The 17915-nt window shown below is 38.2% G+C and overlaps 1 protein-coding gene across 1 annotated transcript; it reads left to right on the plus strand.

The window, feature by feature from the left end:
* The first annotated feature begins 287 nt into the window (after positions 1–287).
* Positions 288–16987, plus strand: LOC141109942 (phospholipase A2 inhibitor gamma subunit B-like). The gene is made up of 5 exons (XM_073601196.1): positions 288–336; positions 2850–2966; positions 12809–12955; positions 16298–16438; positions 16634–16987. The coding sequence occupies exons 1-5, from the start codon at positions 288–290 to the stop codon at positions 16825–16827; spliced, it is 648 nt and encodes a 215-aa protein (XP_073457297.1). The 3' UTR covers positions 16828–16987.
* Positions 16988–17915: the final 928 nt, after the last annotated feature.

A 17915-nucleotide genomic window follows, 5' to 3' on the forward strand; every position in this document is an offset into this window, starting at 1 on the left:
GATCGTTTATTACATAGTACGGCACTGCAAGGATCATTTTTGTTCCTGCCTTGAGTTTTACATTTTCTTCCCAACCGGCATGCTGAGACTTGCAGAACAAAGACTAAAGTTGATAATCATCCAAGGTATAAAAAAGACAATTGTGAAAATAGATATATGGCACGTCTTATGAAAGACGATATCTCATAGGTACCTTCTCCTCATCTTGCAGTCTTCCGCCCTGACGTCTCTCCATCAGAGCTGTTCCTAGATAGAGTTCTCACATCTATTCATACACAGAGAACATCATGAAGCCTCTGGGACTCCTACTCGTTCTTTTCAGCCTCACTTCTACAGGTAAGATTCTCTCAGCACTTGGGGACATCCCTGCTCTCTGCCATGACAATTATTGACACTCGATATGCTTGCAAAAGTGCAACATTTCAAAATGAATGTTTGCTCATCACTGCTAATCTGGTACTTTCTATAAACGAAGTGCACAGTTTGGAATGTTCACCCAGGCAGTGCAGCCTGGGACCATGAAGCAGCTTTGTCATGGGTACAGCTATATAGGATTACAGCTGGGGACCATGAAGTAGCTTTAGCACAGGTACAGCTAGATATGTTCACAGCTGGGGATCATGAAGTAACTGTAGCACAGAAACAGCTAACAGCTAGATACCGTATGTTCATGGCTGGGGTGACCATGATATAGTTTTAGAACAGGTACAGCTAGATATGTTCAGGGCTGGGGACCATGAAGTAGCTTTAGCACAGGTACAGCTAGATATGTTCATGGCTGGGGACCATGAAGTAGCTTTAGCACAGGTGCAGCTAGATATTTTAATGGCTGGGGATCATAACGTAGCTTTAGCACAGGTACAACTAGATATGTTCATGGCTGGGGACCATGCTGTAGCTTTAGTACAGGTACAGCTAGGTATGACATTGGCTGGGGACCATGAAGTAACTTTAAGGTGCAGCACAGGCTCTACTCGCAGGATTCTGGAACAAGATCAGTCTATTGCAGCTTCTTGCTAAGTAACCTACCATTCAATCTAAAGGGTACTGGGTCAAGATGCCCCCCTCCTCACGGCTTACAGATCCATTCCCTCAAAAGGAAAAAAGGCAATCTCCTCAAGGCTGCAGACTATTTACCAGCATCCCAGCCACCAAATGGACACACAGGGCTTCTACTCAGCCTACACTCAGCCTTCTTTCAGCATACATGATGTCTATCTAAGTCCAACTCTTCCCACACATCTCAAGCTCCACCCCAAACAGACATTATATAGACAACAGGATGACCCACCCCTAGGGGGGACTTAGCTATGCAGAGGCTTAACCCCTGCTTACAATTGCATCTCCTTTTCACCCCAAGCCTATCTATGTATATTTTGGGTGTCTATATGTAGAACTGCTTTTCGATTAGTAGAAGCAAAAAGTACAATGTTTTATTGACATGGTACTTGGGACGGAAAAATCAATTCATCCCCGTCTGTCTTGCAGTAAAAAAAAAAATTTACAAGGTTTTAACCATTCTCTACCTCATACAAAACCATGTAACAATAGCCCCCAGAGGGGGCCAGTGGAAATATACAAGGTCCGCCTTCACTTGTCCATTGGCTAACCACCCTGTGTTCAGTTCCAGAAGCACACTGACAAACTCAGTCTTATGCCCCATACACACGATCAAAAATTCCATCAGAAAAAACTTGGATGGTTTTTCCGACTGAATTCCGCTCAAACTTGCCTTGCATACACACGGTCACACAAAAGCTCTCTGAACTTTCGACCGTCAAGAACGCGGTGACGTACAACACTACGACAAGCTGAGAAAATGAAGTTCAATGCTTCCGAGCATGCATCGAATTGTTTCCGAGCATGTGTGATTTTTTGCGCGTTCGAATTGCATACAGACGAATGGAACTTTTTCCGACCGAAAAATAGAGAACATGCTCCCAATCTTTTTCTGGCTGGAATTCTGCCAGCAAAAGTCCAATGGAGCATACACATGGTCAGAATTTCTGACCAAAAGCTCTCATCGGACTTTTGCTGGCAGAATTTCTGATCGTGTGTATGGGGCATAAGTGTCTTTTTAGAGATCATTGCGGATCTTGAACAAAATGCAGGGAGGAGAGTTGAGGGTACAGAATACCCTAGCCACATTAATCTTAGAGGACAGTTTTCTGAATGTTTTTGTTCCAGTAATGTTGGGCCCTATAGTAGCAGCTTCCAAAATAGCGTTGAGTAAAGAGGGGACAGCCAGTAAATCTGAGACCCTGTAAGATCACTCACAGTCTTTTGCAGCATCTTCTGGCCTCTCAACCTGAAGAAGTACTTCCACACCTGGTGCTACAGGCAGAAAGGGCCACAACTTCTCCTGCTAAGCATCCACAGACAAGTTTCCTTCAGGCAAGTCTTCTTTCAGGTCCTCAGCCCATAGAACATGCTGAGGCCTACTAGTAGTAGCTTCTCTAGAACTCTCACACATGCCCCCTCCCAGAGGAAAAGCACCAGGGGAAGACATCTCTGCTCAGATTCTCACAAATATGTATCTTCTCCCCAGCCATACCGCCTGGGCCAGCCTCCCCGAGATTGGCTAAGGTCAAATAACCATAAACCAGTGACTGACCCTCCCACCCTATTTCTGGAGCATTATTCCGGAAGCAGGCAGAAGCAGTCAGCCACCAGGTTTAGGGGTAACCCTGATCAGACCTAAAAAGAAATTTGCAACTCAGCTAGTTACAGCAGAGCTAAATACAAAGTTTAATCAGCTCAGGGCATGGGCGCTGCAACTAAAAGAAAAAAAAATTCTATAGTAATACTTTAAATTAATATAGATATATTATTCTCTTTTTGAACACCAGGTTTCTCCATCTCATGCAAAAGTTGCTGGCACATGCAGGGCTTCCCGTGCCATGGATTATCCTTTCCCTGCTCATCAGATCAAGTTTGTGTAGCTTCCTACAATCTTGTAACAACAGGTATAATAATATGCATAATAATCATATATACTGTATACTAATAGGGGGTCACTTACTTTTTCTGGAGTCTGAATAACTGTGAAGAGAACAGGGCTGCATTTGAGTACAATTACCATTTAATTATTTTCTGTATCAATATAGTACTAAAATATTTCACAGCACTCACACCGTATATACAACTATTCGCATTAGCCTCACCCCCGAGGAGCTTCCACTCTAATGTTATAAATAGATATATGTCTCAGATAGGTATTTTATACTATAAATTTTAGGACGCATCTCTTACGTCCAGCTCCTCTCCATCTGGTATTACTAGCTGCCAAAATGCAACGGCTCCTGTTTAAGATGACACCTGCAGATGGTCTACAAGTGCCAATGAGTAAATGTAATTGGGTTCACTTTGCAAAGGGAATCTTCCCCACTAGGGATGAGCTTCGAGTTCGAGTCAAACTCATGTTCGACTCGAACATTGGCTGTTCGCAAGTTCGCCGAACAGCGAACAATTTGGGGTGTTCGCGGCAAATTCGAATGCTGCGGAACACCCTTTAAAAGTCTATAGGAGAAATCAAAAGTGCTAATTTTAAAGGCTTATATGCAAGTTATTGTCATAAAAAATGTTTGGGGACCTGGGTCCTGCCCCAGGGGACATGGATCAATGCAAAAAAAAGTTTTAAAAACGGCCGTTTTTTCAGGAGCAGTGATTTTAATAATGCTTAAAGTCAAACAATAAAAGTGTAATATCCCTTTAAATTTCGTAGCTGGGGGGTGTCTATAGTATGCCTGTAAAGGGGCGCATGTTTCCTGTGTTTAGAACAGTCTGACAGCAAAATGACATTTCAAAGGAGAAATGCCCATTTAAAACTAGGCATGTGCATCTTGTTTCGTTCCGAATCGAAATTCGGACGAATTTTTCATTATTCGGAAATTCGGATGCATCCGAATTTCCGAATGACAAAAGTAAAGAATTTAAACGAATCCGAAAAAAAACGAACGAATTCGAATCGAATTCGAAAACATAATCAAATTAAAAAAAAATAGAAAACGTTTTTCTAAAAAAAACAATAAGGTAGAATATAAAATAATAAAGCAATAGAATATATATATATATATATATATATATATATATATATATATATATATATATATATATATATATATAATTTTTTTTTTATTATTCTCTTCTATTGTTTTTTTATGCTTTTCTTTTCTATTATTTTATATTCTATAATAGTATTTTCAATTCAAATTCAAATTAATTCTATATATTATATTTTCTTCTATTCTGTTCTATTGTTTTTCTAGTCTATTCTTTTCTATTCTTTTTTATTCTATTCTAATCTTTTACATTCAAATTTGATTTCGGTCTATATGAAATTCGAATTTTGGAAGATGTTTTATATATATATATATATATATATATATATATATATATATATATAATTTTCTATTCTGTTTCATTGTTTTTCTATGCTATTCTTTTCTATTCTATTCTAAACTTTTCTATTCGAATTTGAATTCATTCTATACGAAATTCGAATTTCGGAAGATGGCTTCTGAAAGTGGAATTTCGTATAGAATGAATTCGAATTTGAATAGAAAAGATTAGAATAGAAAATAATAGACTAGACAAACAATAGAACAGAACAGAATAAAATATAATATATATAATTTATTCTATTCTGTTCTATTGTTTTTCTAGTCTTTTCTCTTCTACTCTATTCTAATCTTTTCTATTCAAATTCGAATTCATTTTATAAGAAATTCAAATTTCGGAAGATGGTTTTATATATATATATATATATATATATATATATATATATATATATATATATATATATATATATAATACATATACATATATATATATTATACATATACACACACACACACATATATATATATATATATATTATACATATACACATATATATATATATATATATATATGTGTGTGTGTGTGTGTGTGTATATATATATATATATGTGTGTGTGTATATGTATAATATATATATATGTATATGTATAATAAATATATATATATATATATATATATAAAACCATCTTCCGAAATTTGAATTTCTTATAAAATGAATTCGAATTTGAATAGAAAAGATTAGAACAGAGTAGAAGAGAAAAGACTAGAAAAACAATAGAACAGAATACAAAAAATTATATATATTATATTTTATTCTGTTCTATTGTTTGTCTAGTCTATTATTTTCTATTCTAATCTTTTCTATTCAAATTCAAATTCATTCTATACGAAATTCCACTTTCAGAAGCCATCTTCCGAAATTCAAATTTCGTATAGAATGAATTCAAATTCGAATAGAAAAGTTTAGAATAGAATAGAAAAGAATAGACTAGAAAAACAATAGAACAGAATAGAAGAAAATATAATATATATATATATTATATTTTCTTCTATTCTGTTCTATTGTTTTTCTAGTCTATTCTTTTCTATTATTTTCTGTTCTAATCTTTTCCATTCAAATTCGAATTCATTCTATAAGAAATTCAAACTTCAGAAGCCATGTTCCGAAATTCGAATTTCGTATAGAATGAATTTGAATTGAAAAGACTATTATAGAATATAAAATAATAGAAAAGAAAAGCATAAAAAAACCATAGAAGAGAATAATACAAAAAAATTACCGTATTTATCGGCGTATAACACGCACAGGCGTATAACACGCACCCCAAGTTTAGGAGGGAATTTTAAGGAAAAAAAAACTTTTAGGAGGGAAGTTTAAGGGAAAAAAACTTACATTTAAATGCCCATCATTGCAGCCTTCTCAGTGCAGCCTTGCCCCAGTGCAGCCATGTCAGTGCAGCCTTGTCAGTGCAGCCTTGTCAGTGCAGCCTTCCCAGTGTCCATTGCAGCCTTATCCCAGTGCAGCCTTGCCCCAATGCAGCCTTGCCCCAGTGCAGCCTTGCAGCTCGCAGTTTGAAAATCCTATGATCCCCTGCGATCCTGAGCTTCAAAATCGCCGACCGCGATTTGAAAATGGTGCCGCCGGCGCCAAAATACACAGAGCCGGTCCTCGGCTCTTCTCGGCGGCTCTCGTTCACTTTCGGCTCCACTCGTAGTCACTTTCGGCTCCACTCGGCTAGGTTCGGGCGGCGCTCGAGTGAAGCCGAAAGTGGCCGAGAAGAGCCGAGGACCGGCTCTTTGTATTTCGGCTCCATTTTCAAATCGCGGTCGGCGATTCTGAAGATCTGTCAGCTCAGGATCGCAAGGGATCGGCGTATAACACGCACCCATGATTTTCCCCTGATTTTAAGGGGAAAAAAGTGCGTGTTATATGCCGATAAATACGGTATATATATTTATATATATATTTTTTATTTTTATTTTTTTTCTATGCTGGTCTATTGTTTTTCTATTCTTTTCTATTCTTTTCTATTTTATTCTAATCTTTTCTATTTGAATGCGAAATCATTCTATACGAAATTTGAATTTCCGAAAATGGTTATACAGAAAAAGAATGAAATAGAATGAAATCGAATTCTAATAGAAAAGACTAGAACAGAAAAACAATAGAACAGAATAGAAAAAAAAAAAAAAAAAAAATATATATATATATATATATATATATATATATATATATATATATATATACACACACATCTTCCAAAATTGGAATTTGGTACAGAATGAATTCAAATAGAAAAGATTAGAATAGAACAGAAAATAATATAAAAGAATAGCATAGAAAAACAATAGAACAGAATAGAAAAAAATATAAAATATTCTATTCTAATCTTTTCTATTCAAATTCATTCTGTACCAAATTCCAATTTCGGAAGATGATTTTATTTATATATATATATATATATATATATATATATATATATATATATATATATATATAAAATATTTCTTTCTATTCTGTTCTATTGTTTTTCTATTCTATTCTTTTCTAATTTGATTTCATTCTATTTCTATATAACTATTTTCTGAAATTCGAATTTTGTATAGAATGAATTTGAATTCAAATAGAAAAGATCAGAATATAATAGAACATAATAGAAAAACAATAGAACAGAATAGAAAAAATATTTTATATATATATATATATATATATATATATAACCATCTTCCAAAATTCGAATTTCGTATAAAATTAATTTGAATAGAAAAGATTAAAATAGAGTAGAAAGAATAGACTAGAAAAACAATAGAACAGAATAGAATAAGATATAATATATATATATTATATTTATTCTGTTCTGTTCTATTGTTTTTCTAGTCTATTCTTTTCTATTCAAATTCAAATTCATTCTATACGAAATTCGAATTTCAGAAGCCATCTTCCGAAATTCGAATTTCGTATAGAATGAATTCAAATTCGAATAGAAAAGTTTAGAATAGAATAAAAAAGAATAGCATAGAAAAACAATGAAACAGAATAGAAAAAAATATATATATATTATATTTTATTCTCTTCTGTTCTATTGTTTTTCTAGTCTATTCTATTTCTATTCTAATCTTTTCTATTCAAATTCGAATTCATTCTATACGAAATTCTAATTTTAGAAGCCATCTTCCGAAATTCGAATTTCACATAGAATTAATTCAAATTCGAATAGAAAAGTTTAGAATAGAATAGAAAAGAATAGCATAGAAAAACAATGGAACAGAATAGAAAAAAAATATAATATATATATTTAACCATCTTCCAAAATTGGAATTTGGTACAGAATGAATTCGAATTCAAATAGAAAAGCTTAGAATACAATATATTATATTTTTTTCTATTCTGATCTATTGTTTTTCTATGCTATTCTTTTATACTTTCTATTCTATCCTAATCTTTTCTATTGGAATTCGATTTCATTTCATACGAATTTCAAATTTCGCAAAATGGTTATATATAGTTTACTTTTTCAAATTCAGTTATTGTTTTTTTCGAATTTTATAGTTTTTTTCGAATGTGGTAGAATTTTTTCGAATTTGACAGTTTTTTTCGAATGTGGTAGAATTTTTTCGAATTTGACAGTTTTTTTCGAATGTGGTAGAATTTTTTTGAATTTGATAGTTTTTTTCGAATGTGGTAGAATTTTTTCGAATTTGATAGTTTTTTTTGAATGTGGTAGAATTTTTTCGAATTTGACAGTTTTTTTCGAATGTGTTAGAATTTTTTCGAATTTGATAGTTTTTTTCGAATACGGTCAAATTTTTTCGAATTCGAATACGAAACGAAACGAATTCCGAAAACGAATGTAATGAATGCAACGAATTTAACTAAACGAATTAAGTTAAATAACGAATTGAAACGAAACTAAACTAAACGAATTTCGCGACTATTGCATTGCGACAATACACATAGAAGTTCATTGATAAAAACGGCATGGGAATTCCCCAAAGGGGAACCCCGAACCAAAAAAAAAAAAAAAATGACGTGGGAGTCCCCCTAAATTCCATACCAGGCCCTTCAGGTCTAGTATGGATATTAAGGGGAACCCTGGCCAAAATTTAAAAAAAAATGACGTGGGGTTCCCCCTAAATTCCATACCAGACCCTTCAGGTCTGGTATGGATTTTAAGGGGAACCCCACGCCAAAAAAAAAAATGGCGTGGGGTCCCCCCAATAATCCATACCAGACCCTTATCTGAGCACGCAACCTGGCAGGCCGCAGGAAAAGAGGGGGGGACGAGAGTGCGCCACCCCTCCTGAACCGTACCAGGCCACATGCCCTCAACATTGGAAGGGTGCTTTGGGGTAGCCCCCCAAAACACCTTTTCCCCATGTTGATGAGGACAAGGACCTCATCCCCACAACCCTGGCCGGTGGTTGTGGGGGTCTGCGGGCGGGGGGCTTATCAGAATCTGGAAGCCCCCTTTAACAAGGGAACCCCCAGATCCCACCCCCCCCGTGTGAAATGGTAAGGGGGTACTTACCCCTACCATTTCACTAAAAAACTGTCAAAAATTTTAAAAATGACAAGAGACAGTTTTTGACAATTCCTTTATTTAAATGCTTCTTCTTTCTTCTATCTTCCTTCATCTTCTTCTTCTTCTGGTTCTTCTGGTTCTTCTGGTTCTTCCTCCGGCGTTCTCGTCCAGCATCTCTTCCGCGGCGTCTTCTATCTTCTTCTCCTCGGGCCGCTCCGCACCCATGGCATGGGGGGAGGCTCCCGCTCTTCTATTCTTTTTTTCTTCTCTTCTTCTCTTCTTCATTTTCTTCTCCGGGCCGCTCTGCACCCATGCTGGCATGGAGGGTGCGGAGCGGCCCGAGGAGAAGAAGATAGAAGACGCCGCAGAGGAGATGCTGGACGAGAACACCGGAGGAAGAACCAGAAGAGCCAGAAGAACCAGAAGAAGAAGATGAAGGAAGATAGAAGAAAGAAGAAGCATTTAAATAAAGGAATTGTCAAAAACTGTCTCTTGTCATTTTTAACATTTTTGACAGTTTTTTAGTGAAATGGTAGGGGTAAGTACCCCCTTACCATTTCACACGGGGGGGCGGGATCTGGGGGTCCCCTTGTTAATGGGGGCTTCCAGATTCCGATAAGTCCCCCGCCCGCAGACCCCCACAACCACCGGCCAGGGTTGTGGGGATGAGGCCCTTGTCCTCATCAACATGGGGACAATGTGTATTGTCGGCAATGCAATAGCCGCGAGTAGTTTTAAATGTCATTTTGCTGTCAGACGGGAAACATGCGCCCCTTTACAGGCATACTATAGACACCCCCCAGCTACGAAATTTAAAGGGATATTACACTTTTATTGTTTGACTTTAAGCATTATTAAAATCACTGCTCCTGAAAAAAACGGCCGTTTTTAAAACTTTTTTTTGCATTGATCCATGTCCCCTGGGGCAGGACCCAGGTCCCCAAACACTTTTTATGACAATAACTTGCCTATAAGCCTTTAAAATTAGCACTTTTGATTATTCATGTTCGTGTCCCATAGACTTTAACGGTGTTCGCGTGTTCGAACGAACTTTTTTCCTGTTCGCATGTTCTGGTGCAAACCGAACAGGGGGGGTGTTCGGCTCATCGCTATTCCCCACAGCTTGATGAATCTGGTGAAGTTTCACTTTGTAAAGAATACCGAATCACGTGCAATGAAAAAGAAAAAGAAAAAAAAAAGCTTTTTTGCTTGCACATGATTGGATAAAGGAAGTCAGTATAACTTCACCTCATTATTCACTAAGCTCTGGGGAAATTCCTCTTGCAAACTAAACAGCCTATTTGCCTTTAGTAAATCAATGTATTGTTTGAATGTACGAAAGATAGAGAACAACCTGATATCCAGAGAGCACCAACCCAATATATAAAAAAAGGAGGCATGCAAACAAGATGGGCATTTAGTGGTGGCCTCTGGATATGTACATAGAAATACAGAAAAATTTTTAAAAAATTGCAGTTTATTCATACAAACACATATAAAATAGGAAATACATCCATAGGGCAATGTACAGCTCACATATATAAAATCCACACAGAGAGAAATGAGAAATGATCAGACGTAATGTTGAGCTTGCCTACATGTTTCCCGGTATGCACCGCTTCCACAGGGCTTCAATCTCAATGTCTGGCTGTACATATCTAGTAAGCATAGACAAAATAACAATATATATATATATATATATATATATATATATATATATATATATATATACACACACAAACATACATATTTATACATCCTATTCCTTGACATAAGGGGAATACAATTAAAAAAAAACTTGCCGACATCCCCTCAGTAATGTGGAAACGGCTGATGTATCAATCAAATATCACATATGCTCTATATTAAAAGATAGCAAAAAAGAGATTATAAAGAAATAGCAAGGGAGAGATCATAGTCACTCTTATATGGTAAATATACTACAGTGGATAGTGTCAGCAAATAGCTGAAAGTGAAACCCAAGCCATAATAGGGCCAAATGGTCCCATACAGTTGAAAATCATAGCCAAATCCATTGTAACTAACCTCGATTTGATTAAGCCATATAGGTAATGACCTGTGACAGTCACTTCTAGTGATGACCAAAATCGAATATCAGGTCTACATTATAGGAAACCAAATCCAAGATTATATCCACAACATAGAAGTAACCACCCCGTATCAAGGTTAATCACAACTAGAGGCCAGTATAATTCTTACCAACGGATAAGTAATCAAGGAAAGAGAGCAAAGCTGCCATAGACAGGTATCCAAATTCCAACCAGGAAGAAAAAGGAGAGTTATATAGATGTCCAGCAGTGTGTCTGGGTCTCCCGAGGACCCGCTCCACCAGTAAGTGATCCCTTAATTAGCCTAGCCCTTAAATAGAGAAAAGTGGCTGGCCGAAAGGAAACTGGGCGGGTCCTCTCTCTATTGGTGAAATCGGCAGTAAAAAAAAAAAAAAAAAGAACATGTTGTTTGAGTGCAGAAAGTTACGCGTATGCGCATGTATATGCAGATACATATGTACATTGAAACTCTGGCAGCTAGAAGAGGATGAAGAAGAATTTTACACTTGTACTGTATATGCTTATATACCTTAACATGCCTGTATGAGTGTATATGCAAGAATACGGGGTGGTGGTGCGATGTTGGTCTAACGAGTAAGGTGGACCCACATCCCAAAAATGTCAGGGAGAAATGGAAATTGCATCCTCTTATGGGACTTTAAAGGGGACACCTACTCGTGAGTAATAGAGTATAATAAGGAGTGTAAAGAATATAAGTTGATTGCAAAGGTAAGGTATTTATTAAGGTATGGATTCAGGTAGATCTAGGGTACAACAAATAAGTTGGCATAGGGTACAGGATACAGGATACAAACATGAAACATGGCAATACAATATGCAGAAGATCCACAATCATAGAACTCCGGTATGTATGGGACACACACACAGAGAGTACCCGACGCGTTTCGAGATAAACTCTTCCTCAGGGGTGTCTGATTGGAATCAGCAAACAAGGAGGTATGTCATATTGTGTTGCTTGGAAGGCATGTGATACTGTATTGTATCCATCAAAGCACTCAAGTGGAGGGGGGTTGTTTGGGGGGATAAAAACACACCACTGGACTTCAGTCGGTTGCTCGTTCCCAACCACGCCAGGCCCCAAGCCTAGCGGGGCAGCCAAAAGGAGAGCTCCCCAACAAAGGGCACCAAAAAGCCACCGTAGAGTAGAGGGATCCTGAGTAGGCTCCAATCTGGAGGGGGCCAAACAGGGCCTATGCAGGCAGGAGACTGTGGGTCTTGTTGAGGGGGGAGGGTTGGGTCCAACCCGGTGAGCAGATGCAGTGATCCTATATAGTGCCCCGGATAAGGTGCCATCCAATCTCCATGAGGGTTACGGTGCCCCAAGAGGGGGGGTAGATTGGGGGTTAACGGCTGTCTGGGGGACAGTAGAGATGTATGCTCAACCGGGGGGTCCAGGCCAGAGAAGGCAAGGAAAGTCCGACCTTGTAGGTTATGAGGAGCGGCATGCAGCAATGCCGAAGGCCGTGAATGAGTGTATATGCAAGGTGTTTAGGACTTTAGGCACACAATGGGGTTGATTTATTAAAACTGGAGGGTGCAAAATCTGGTGCAGCTGTGCATAATAGCCAATCAGCTTCTAACTACAGCTTGTTCAATTAAGCTTTGATTTAAATAAAAAAAAAAAAAAAAGCTGGAAGCTGATTGGTTTCTATGCAGAGCTGCACCAAATTTTGCACTCTCTAGTTTTAGTAAATAAACCCAAGTGGATTTCTGTCAGGATCGCCAATTTTTTTCTTGCTTTTGCAGTGTTTTAAAGGGATAAAATGTGGTAAAATGTGTATGTATTGAAAAAATGCACTTTTTTTATTTGACCTGATGTACATTTTTAACTCTGTTGTTATCTAACAAACACAGTGACATCAGAGTCCCCAAAATATACTTTAAGCTGTGGATCACGCTCGCAGTGCAATCTGAACGGAAGCCTGACCTTCAACCACGGAAAAGTGAGGACGGGGACTTCGTGTTGTGATATCGATAACTGCACCCCACCCTCCCCTACCTGTAAGTTGCACACAAGTTTGCTGAGCGTTCAGTAAGATGAAGATGATGAAATACTTCTGTGCTTGTAGGACAACCTATCATTAGGGAAATACATTGCCTCTGAAAATAGCACTCCCCAGGCTGTCATGCTGCACCTCTGATCTCAATGCTATGAATCATTGACCTGGAGAAAGTATGCAGCTTATTATTTTGTTTTCTTTTCTGATTTGCTTATCTGTTCCAAGTCAATGCTTCGGAAAGCAATAAAGCCAGACGGCCGGCATAGCAGCCATAGAACTAACATTTTCAAAAAGAGATCAGCAAAAAATTTCTTAAAATACTTTATTGCACTAATCATTTTTTTTTCAATTATATTTTTAATTCAAATCTTTTTTATTAACGTTTTCAATGTGAACAATAAAAAAACAGATGTCAATGTACATGTGAATCTCTTTCATAAGGTGTAATACAATGATAGCGTCAAAGGAGATGGTCCAAACTGTTGTAACAGAGATTTACTTTTTTTTTTTATCAACCTATTCTTGATGAGGCAAATCATACCTGATGTAGCATGACAAATATATATATATATATATATATATATATATATATATTTTTTTTTTTTTTTTTAACCACTTGCTTAACGGACAATTCTGACACTTCTCACATATATGTAAAAATATACTTTTTTTTGCTAAAAAATTACTCAGAACCCCCAAACATTTTATATATATATATATTTATACAGGGCTCAAAATTTCAAGTCCTAAGCTACTCGCCACCAATTGCCCCACCCAACCCTTACCCTGCCCCGCCCCTAATCACGCCATCATAAATTATCTCATGAAATGACACTTTAATGTTTTATGCAGAATTAAGTTACAAAATAAATATTAACAACAACTTTATTGCCTCGTACACACGAGCGGACTTTACGGCAAACTTGGCCCGGCGGACGGGATTTGGTCGGACAATTTGATCGTGTGTGGGCTCCAGCGGACTTTGTTTTCTCAAAAGTTGGACGGACTTAGATTTAAAACATGTTTTAAATCTATCCATCGAACTCGAGTCCGGTCAAAAAGTCTGCTCGTCTGTATGCTAGTCCGACGGACAAAAAGCCACGCTAGGGCAGCTATTGGCTACTGGCTATGAACTTCCTTGTTTTAGTCCGGTCATACGTCATCACAAACGAATTCGACGGACTTTGGTGGATTGTGTGTAGGCAAGTCCGTTCATTCGAAAAGTCAGTCATAAAGTCTGTCAAAGCCGCCGGGCAAAGTCTGCCGTAAAGTCCGCTCGTGTGTACGCGGCATATCAGTTTCCCTCAGCACAGCCTCACCTGTGCCCATCATTGCAGCCTTACCGTGCATTGCAGCCTCACCATGCCCAACATTGCAGCCTCACCATGCCCAACATTGCAGCCTCACAGTGCCCCCATTGCAGCCTTGCTGGGGCGGAGGAAGTGAGAGGGCGGCCGGATCATGACGAGTTAGAGGAGAGCCAGGATCGCAGAGCGGTAAAACACGCCGTAACAGCTGACATTGAAACGGTCTCCGCTCTGCTCATCCTCGCACAGCCCCGCCTCCTCCTAACCCCGCGCCTGTGATAGACAGAACGCGGGTCCAATGCTGGGATGCATTCTGTCTATCACAGGCGCGGGGTTAGGAGGAGGCGGGGCTGTGCAAGAATGAGCAGAGCGGAGACCGTTTCAATGTCAGCTGTTACGGCGTGTTTTACCGCTCAGTGATCCCGCGGCTCTCCTCTAACTCCATGGCACTCTTCCACCGGGAGAATGGCTCCCGATCAACTCCACCTGCCGGAGGTGCTCACCCCCCCACTCCCAGGCAGCCCAGCTCCTCGCCAGCCTCATTTTCCACTCGCAAAATGCGAGTAGGTGAGTGGAGAATTTGAGGGCAGTTTATATATATTTTTGTAGAGGTGCTATAGAATAAAATGATTTTATTGCACACAAACACAATATAATACCCAATTTTTGGTAAAATATAAAAGATGATGTTATGCTGAGTGAATAGATACCCAACATGTCACGCTTTTTTTAATTTTTTTTTTTATTGTATTTTTATTAAGGTTTTACAAAATTTCAAAAATAAATCATGCATAGAAAACATCACTGATGGAAACAAGACCAGAAGTAGAGAACAATGGTTAAAGTAGGTTACAAATCGTTAATAACTATAACATAAATAATTTTCTAAAAAAAAAAAAAAAAAAAAAAAAAAACACAAGAAGGAAAATAAGTGCAATTGCGACATATGGCTCTATTCTATAAGGAAAATACACCAGGGGTCAAAGTAGAGACATGAGACGGAGGGACAGAAAAGCTTAGGGCTTATATCTCCCACCTGTCTCGTTCAATTGAGACCAGAAGAGGTACCAAACTCTAAGTATTCCTAAAATCACCTTCAGAAGATGGACCTGAGGGGGGGGGGGGGGGGGTAGTGGAAAACCATTGTAATTGAATTGTTCTTTTGGCCGCTAACAAAATAAAAGAAGCAAGCTTATTCATGGACTTTCCATTAAAAGGGAAAGGGAGGCCTAAAAGACAATGTAGCGAATCCAGCAATAAAGAATGTACTTGTTGGATCAGGGACATTACCATAGACCAGGGATATGCAATTAGCGGACCTCCAGCTGTTGCAAAACTAAAAGTCCCATCATGCCTCTGCCTCTGGGTGTCATGCTTGTGGCTGTCAGAGTCTTGCTATGCATCATGGGACTTGTAGTTCTGCAACAGCTGGAGGTCCGCTAATTGCATATCCCTGCCATAGACCAATAAGGCACAATATTCTCACATTTCCAAAAGATATGGAAATGGGTACCTCTAGTTTTACCACAACGCCAGCATAAGGGGGAAAGAGAACGGTCTTGACAATGCAAGACTTCAGGGGTTCTGTACCAGAACATAAGGATTTTGTAAGCCATCTCTGTCTGTGCCACACATCTAGATTGTGTGGAAGTAGATGTCCATATTTTGTTCCAACAAGTGAGAGTGATGGGACATTGAAGAATAGAAGACCATTTACGCATATAGGCATGATGGTCTGCAGAAATTGGGGTGGCTTTGTGAAGTAATTTATAGTAATTTGTAAAGGAGTTACCTTTGATCAGCACATGTTAGTAAAAGTAAAAGACAAAAACAAATTGCAGCTACGTAACCCAGTATAAGGCCTTAGGTAAATTTAGTCAGCCTTAATTCACTACTTCTTCTCCTTTTCCCTTTAGCTGATATTTTTCAGTTGATTTTTATTCTTTTTATTTTAACTATCCATAACATTTTTTTTTTGGAATTTTTTTATTATAAGTTTTATTTGTGTTTAGTTATATTTTTTTCTTCTTGAAAAGTGCCACCAGTGAGCTCACAGAAGAACGGATTGACATGTCCGGCTTGTTTCTCAGAAACCTCTGATTACTGCTACACTAGTGATAAAGTTGAGTGCACCGGAGATGAGATCAAATGTGGCCTTATGGCCAGAAGACTGTCAGGTATTTACCTTAGCCTGGACCTAGAACAAACTGGAAAAAATGGTTATAAATTAAGGGTGGTTATTGACGGGGAGATATCCGCTCACCCAAATGCTCATTTATATTAAAAGAAGAACATTTATCAATTTTAGTATCTCTTTCGTTGTCTCTATAAAATATGTGTTTTTTTTTTGTTTTTTTTTATTTCATCTCCAGGAACAGTGACAAAAAACGATTCCCTTCGTGGCTGTGCCACCAGAAGCTATTGTGAAATATTTGGAAACCAGACGACCACTATCCAAGAGTTAAACGTCGATTCGAAGATGTTCTGCAGTGACGGGGCGGTCGACCTCCATGTTGGGCTCTTGGGTTCTATATTTGCCATCTTGCTGACAAAGTTACTTTTTTAGAGTTATTAAAAATGGAGAAGTTTATAAGGCTGATTGATATTAGAATTTTTAGCGCTTGATGTATAGAGAGCTCCTTTGGGGTATTTAATAGGATGGAGTGCCAAATTCTTAGCAATGTCATCATGCACGCTCTTGTGTTGATTTGAAAGACATCAAAGACATTGTCGATGGGCGCACCTAGATGAAGGTTCCACTTTTATCAAATGTGAAAAGTTAGTAGAAGGCAAAGCCTTGTAGGGGAGGAAGTCAGTATGAGTTAAAAAAAAGATTTGCAGCCTTGAACATTTTTGAATTTTGAATTTTGAATGTCCTCTCATTTATGGTCAGAATTAAGTGCAGGTGTAAGAAGACAGCCAAGAGGCTTCCAGAACCCTTTGGCAGTTATGGCATGTCTCAGGAGCTCACATTATCAATTCTCATCCTAATTTCCTACTTGTTATTACAGTGGAACCTTGGTTTACGAGTAACGCGGTTAACGAGCATTTTGAAAGACGAGCAACTTTTTTTTTTTTTAAATTCTGACTCGCTTTGTGAGTGCTGTCTCGCAAAACGAGCAGAATTCAAGCTAATGGGGTGTGCAGTACCGCATTTGGCCAGAGGTATGGGGACACTCGGAAGGGTTTGGAGCCATTCAAAGCCGTTCAGAAATACTCGGAACCACTCGGAAATACTCAGTTCCCAAGTGTTTCCGAGCTTTCCAAAGCTTTCCAAGTTCAGCCGAGCTGTCCTCGAGTATTTCCGAGGCTCTCCGGCGCCACCCCACCACTTCTGGCCACATGCGGTATTGCATGTAATAGAAGTCAATGCGGAACAAATTATCTTTGTTTCCATTGACTTCTATGAGGAAACTCATTTTGATATGCGAGTGCTTTGGATTACAAGCATTCTCCTGGCACAGATTATGCTCGTAATCCAAGGTTCCACTGTAGTTACTTTACTTGTTTACCTAGTTAAATAGTTATTTAAATGTGACACACGCCTTTGATTGCCGCTTAGAATAATATTTTTTTTCCACATTATTTATTTATTGATTTCTAGCTCAGAACTTAACTTAAGTTTAACCACTTCCCACCCGGCCGATGTACATA

The sequence above is a fragment of the Aquarana catesbeiana genome, linkage group LG10, assembly GCF_042186555.1.
Source record: "Aquarana catesbeiana isolate 2022-GZ linkage group LG10, ASM4218655v1, whole genome shotgun sequence".
Classification (NCBI taxonomy): domain Eukaryota; kingdom Metazoa; phylum Chordata; class Amphibia; order Anura; family Ranidae; genus Aquarana; species Aquarana catesbeiana.

Bases quoted from the DNA above. Each gene is read 5' to 3' on its own strand.
- LOC141109942 (XM_073601196.1), top strand. From the start codon at position 288: ATGAAGCCTCTGGGACTCCTACTCGTTCTTTTCAGCCTCACTTCTACA. The intron at 2,967-12,808 runs GTATAATAATAT...TAACAAACACAG, and splicing joins CTACAATCTTGTAACAACAG to TGACATCAGAGTCCCCAAAA. The intron at 16,439-16,633 runs GTATTTACCTTA...TTTCATCTCCAG, and splicing joins TATGGCCAGAAGACTGTCAG to GAACAGTGACAAAAAACGAT.